The 4,747-nt window shown below is 44.4% G+C and overlaps 1 protein-coding gene across 1 annotated transcript; it reads left to right on the forward strand.

Annotated features, from left to right (window-relative positions):
• Positions 1–3,045: 3,045 nt before the first annotated feature.
• On the forward strand, positions 3,046–4,746 carry CCR75_009482 (uncharacterized protein; the record flags this gene model as incomplete). The annotated part of the gene is made up of 1 exon (XM_067967521.1): positions 3,046–4,746. The coding sequence occupies one exon, from the start codon at positions 3,046–3,048 to the stop codon at positions 4,744–4,746; it is 1,701 nt and encodes a 566-aa protein (XP_067820261.1).
• Position 4,747: the final 1 nt, after the last annotated feature.

Here is a 4,747-nt window from a genome sequence, read left to right on the forward strand (position 1 = left end):
GCATCGTGACACTCATACATGATGCGCAAGCGCAAATCATTGTGAGTTGGGACGACGACACGTGGAGTGTCGCCGGTAACGGCTGTGTAATATAATAAGCCGTTGCGTGTTGTGTATCGATCGGACGACGATCGCTATAAAGCTGAAAAATCTTTTAAAAGATTTATCGGGTGTATTCATCAGATGATCCATTAAGGCAAAGGGTGTTTATCTTCTGTGTAGGCTTTCTTTATGTCATCAATTAAAATTCATGACGGAACACTCGTAATAAGTGTTGCAACAGTGGAATTATTCTCACTGTCGGAGTGCGCAGCCGACTCGAAATCGGGTCGGCGTGATAACGCTTCAGTGACGACATTAAGTCGTCCTAGTTTATATTCCACGGAGAAATTATACTCCGCGAAGAAGGATAGCCACCTCGCCATTCTTTGCGAGTGGTTGAGCTGTTTTTGGCCAAGCTTAATGGCGCATGTTCCGTATATACGATGAACGGTCTACCTCCGAGGAGGTAGACCCAAAATCTAGCCATCACACATTTCATGGCAAGTTGTTCCGTGTTATGCACTAAGTTATTGCGTTCAGCTGGTTGCAGATGACGCGATTGGTAACATATAACGCGCTCCGCGCCGTCTGTATCGTATTGCATTAACACACAGACGATTGCGAAACCGCTGGCGTCACATACTACATGGAATGGTCTGTCTTGATCTGCAATCTCCAAGATGGGCGATTGCATCAAGCTTTGCTTGATACTTTCAGGAACGTTGACAATCAGCGTTCCATGATCATTTCTCGTCTTTTTTCAAGAGACGAGAGAGATGAACTGTCATCTCGGCATACTTCCGTAAGTACTTGTGCAAGTACGCCGCTAGCCCAAGGAACTTTCTCAGTAGCTCCAAATATCTAACTCGGTAACTTGTCGAATGCCTGCGCAATCCCGCGCTACCTTTTCTCTGAAGGGGCAATCCGTTTTCCTAGAATTCTGTGCAGGCCTTGCACCATGGCCCTCATACCGGTATACTCCATGGTGTTTACAGCCGAACAGCACGCTCTTCATTGATTTATTCTCCCCCTTCCCAAACCTTTCTGGGCGTGTCGTATAGACACCTTACTTTTCGGTTTCAGCGTGAGCCTCAAGGGCTTCTTTTGCTGTTGCAATTGGCGGGTACGTGTTTTCGGCTGGTGGAGCAAGAGGCATGGAAAAAGAAGTTTATAGGACAAGTGCGGGCTCAGATCTCTTAGCCTTTTGCTAAGAAATAAAAAATTTAAGTACAATTTTATATGTTATGTTTGTGACCGTGTGGTTGACCTTCCATAGTCCATATTATAAAACTAAAGGAACACCTGAACTCCGGTGGGGATAATAAAAGCTCTGGTGTAATGTCTCCCCAATGAAATTTACAAACTCTTTATTGCCATTTTGTTAAGTGCGAGCAAGTTATTTTGAAAGATCGAGGAGACGTTATCAAAATAATTTAAAAATTTGTCAATGAAATAAAGCTCACAAGTTTAACATTTTAGCACGTCCAGTCATTGTCTTGAGGTCACTGACGAGTGTGCCTTCACCAAAATAACTCCCAGGTCTTACTTCTAGCACTTTGAAGCAGCTTACAGACAACACTTTCAAGTTGCTTAATTAATAAATCCACATAGAATGTGTTCCATGAACATTAATAGTTGCCACCAGCTACCACCAGCCGCCACTGCATGCGAACACCTTTGTACTTTGAAACCATCCAAGTATTTGTAAATTCGCTCTATCGCGTGGACGTCTAAGGCAGTGTTTAATTATCAATAAAGGCTTAGAGATGTAATGCTCGAGATAAATAATAAATCGCAGTCTGGTCGGTTAAACCTTTTCTGTGCACTTAATTTTTGCTGACTTAACATAGACAATTGATTTTCGATTCGACTACTTGTGTCTAAGGTGTAGAGTATTAGATTCCCTTAACGCTGTAACATGCATTTCGATGTTGGCGGCATGTAAACACTTAGTTAATCCTTTCTATTAAAGGCAATGCTAGCGGTACCACCATCAGATTCCCTGAAATATCCTGTTGCAACGTCGCACATTTGTAATTAAAACGCGTCAGGGCAATTTTCTTTCAGTAGCATAAAGCACTACGTTTCGAAGCTATGATAGATAAGGAGTCGGGTGAAAAAGCAGCTTGAAAATGCGCGTCCATCTGTTAAGACATTGAGCAACCTGGGTAGCAATGGTGAAGCCGCGATTTCATTTCGCAATTTCTGTGAAATTCAATCACCACCCAGCCGCCTGGCGCCGCTTGGTCCTTCAGAGTCTAAAAATCAAACAGCGCTATTCCTTGTAGCTTGATCAAATCATTACTTCTACATTGATTGATTTTGTGTATAAATGCGGTATCTTGCTCCCATGTGACCTTGATCCGACTCGCTCGCTTACGTGGAATCGCAAGATTCCCAGTATCATTCGACAATCAACCAAGGTGGTGTTGCGATACAGATAATAAAAATTAATCAAACATCACAATTAAGATGATTTTACGTTTTTCTCGTCATGCGACTTCTGTATCTAACGTCTCATCATACGTGAGAAGCCGAAATTTTAAGTAGCAAAAAGCTGCTAGTACAGATTGATAAAACTGATGATTATCAAACTTCTGCTTTGCCCCTACTGCGTTTAAAATTTCAACTTCCGGCTGTCGTTTGTACGAGAAAATGTGGATACTCCGAGTAAATCGATCAGCAGTCCATTTATTTGACAAGCTTGCTGTGGCTATTTCCGTGTCATAATCTGCGCTTCCCCCCGTGCTTTACGGTCTCTACGTAACGTCACATGATGGTGAGACTTTCGAAATCGTACAGTAAAGGCGGCACCTCGTGTTTCAAGCACCGCACAAACATGTACTACCTACAGGATTCCATACACGTATTGACTAAAAAAATTAAAGGTTGCTGGGTCACCAGCTTAAAAGTTCATTTTAAAAAAAGAGGTGCTTCGAACACTTTCCTTTTAAACCCTGCACGACGGCACCTTTCGTGTCACCCAAGTCGGACTCTGCTTCGATGGACATCTCGACACCAATGGTGTCAAATCAGAATGGCGAAACTTCTTACGACATTCATGGGGTGCCATCAACACCCCAAACGGGCCACTACCTAAGCGACTTGCAGACATCCTCAACGCAAGTCCAAACGTCTTGCTTCCATAAGTTTGCTCGCTCTTGGATGGTTCTGCGCTTTCAATTGGCGCGTAACTTCTTTGCAGTGCCACTTCCATTTCTAACGTCGGCATTTGACATCAAGCTCGGTGATCTCTTAATCACGCTTCCAATCTGCGTGCTTTTCATCGTCACGACTGCTATGGAAGCCATTGACAGACGTGGCGTTGAGAGTTCGGGAAACCCTCCTACCTACAGTCTTTTGATCGTATTTATCCTTACAGTTCGAAACAATTCGCCTCTATTATTATTGACTGGCATTCCGTACGAGCGAGTGCTATTCTATCATAAAATCGCTGCCATCGTTACTATCATCCTATCAGGCCTCCATGGAATCGCCTATATCCTCGCTTATGACAAGGGTGAGATCGCGAGACAAGGAAGCATGGTGTTTACTGGAACAGTCGCATTTGGTGCCATGACACTGCTGTACATTTTCTCGCTTAACTTCGTGCGACGTCGCTTCTTTGAATTCTTCTTGCGCTCCCACTGGATTCTGTTCATCATTGTCCTCGTTTTTGCAGTGCTTCACGGAGCTTCTACTGCGCTCATCGGTATCATTCCGTGGATCCTCGACATGGTGTTTCGCCATGCTTACCGACCACGCATCTACGCGCGTGGATCCATGTTTGGTAACAAGAAAATGGTTACGGAAAATGTGCTACTTTCAAATCGAAACATGGGTATTATCGCACGCGATCAAGTTACAATGACGGCCCTTCCTGGTGATATTATTGAGATTCAATTTCCACGTGTACGAAAGGATACTGGAGACGTTTTTCACTTTAAAGCAGGACAGTACGTATTCCTCTGTGTGCCAAAAATTTCGAATCTCCAGTGGCATCCGTTCACGATCGCTTCATCACCGCATGAATCAATCGTGACGTTTTACATCAAAGCTCTTGGAGATTGGTCGACGACTTTTCAGACACTGGTTCCGGAGAACATGACCCCTTTGGCTCTACCCGTCGATATATTGGTCGATGGTCCTTATGGAAGCGTTTCGATTGATCTCGAAACTCGTAGTACGTACTCACACTTTGTGCTCTTTGCGGGTGGCGTGGGTGTGACTCCCATGCGCTCGATTGTGAATTCACTGCATCATGAGTCTCACAACGAAGGTCGATCAAGTATCAAACGTGTTCACTTTGTCTGGTCTGTTCGAGAGCGCGAGTTGGTGCAGAGTCTTGTGGTCGATGCCCAAAATGCTTTGGAAAACAAGGTCGAGAGTTACTTTCCGAACGGTATCCTGACTAATCGTAGCACTGTGTTTTCTACCGAAATTCACGTCACCCGCTCGGACCGTGACGTCGAATCGAATGGTTTGGACCGGCTTGGAAGCTGTCTTCGCTTTGGGGCTCGTCCGGATATTGCCGATTCATTGCGTACAATCGGCGAGCAGGCAAAGCAGAATGGGAAGAAGCGTGTGGCCGTGCTTGTCTGCGGTCCTTCAAGTATGGTAAGCGAAGTTATTGCCAAGAGCTTGTCACTATCGTGGAAAATGAAGATTCGATTTGATGTTCACACTGAAACATTCGAGTTCTAAG

Source organism: Bremia lactucae, linkage group LG1 (assembly GCF_004359215.1).
Source record: "Bremia lactucae strain SF5 linkage group LG1, whole genome shotgun sequence".
Taxonomy (NCBI): Eukaryota; Oomycota; class Peronosporomycetes; order Peronosporales; family Peronosporaceae; genus Bremia; species Bremia lactucae.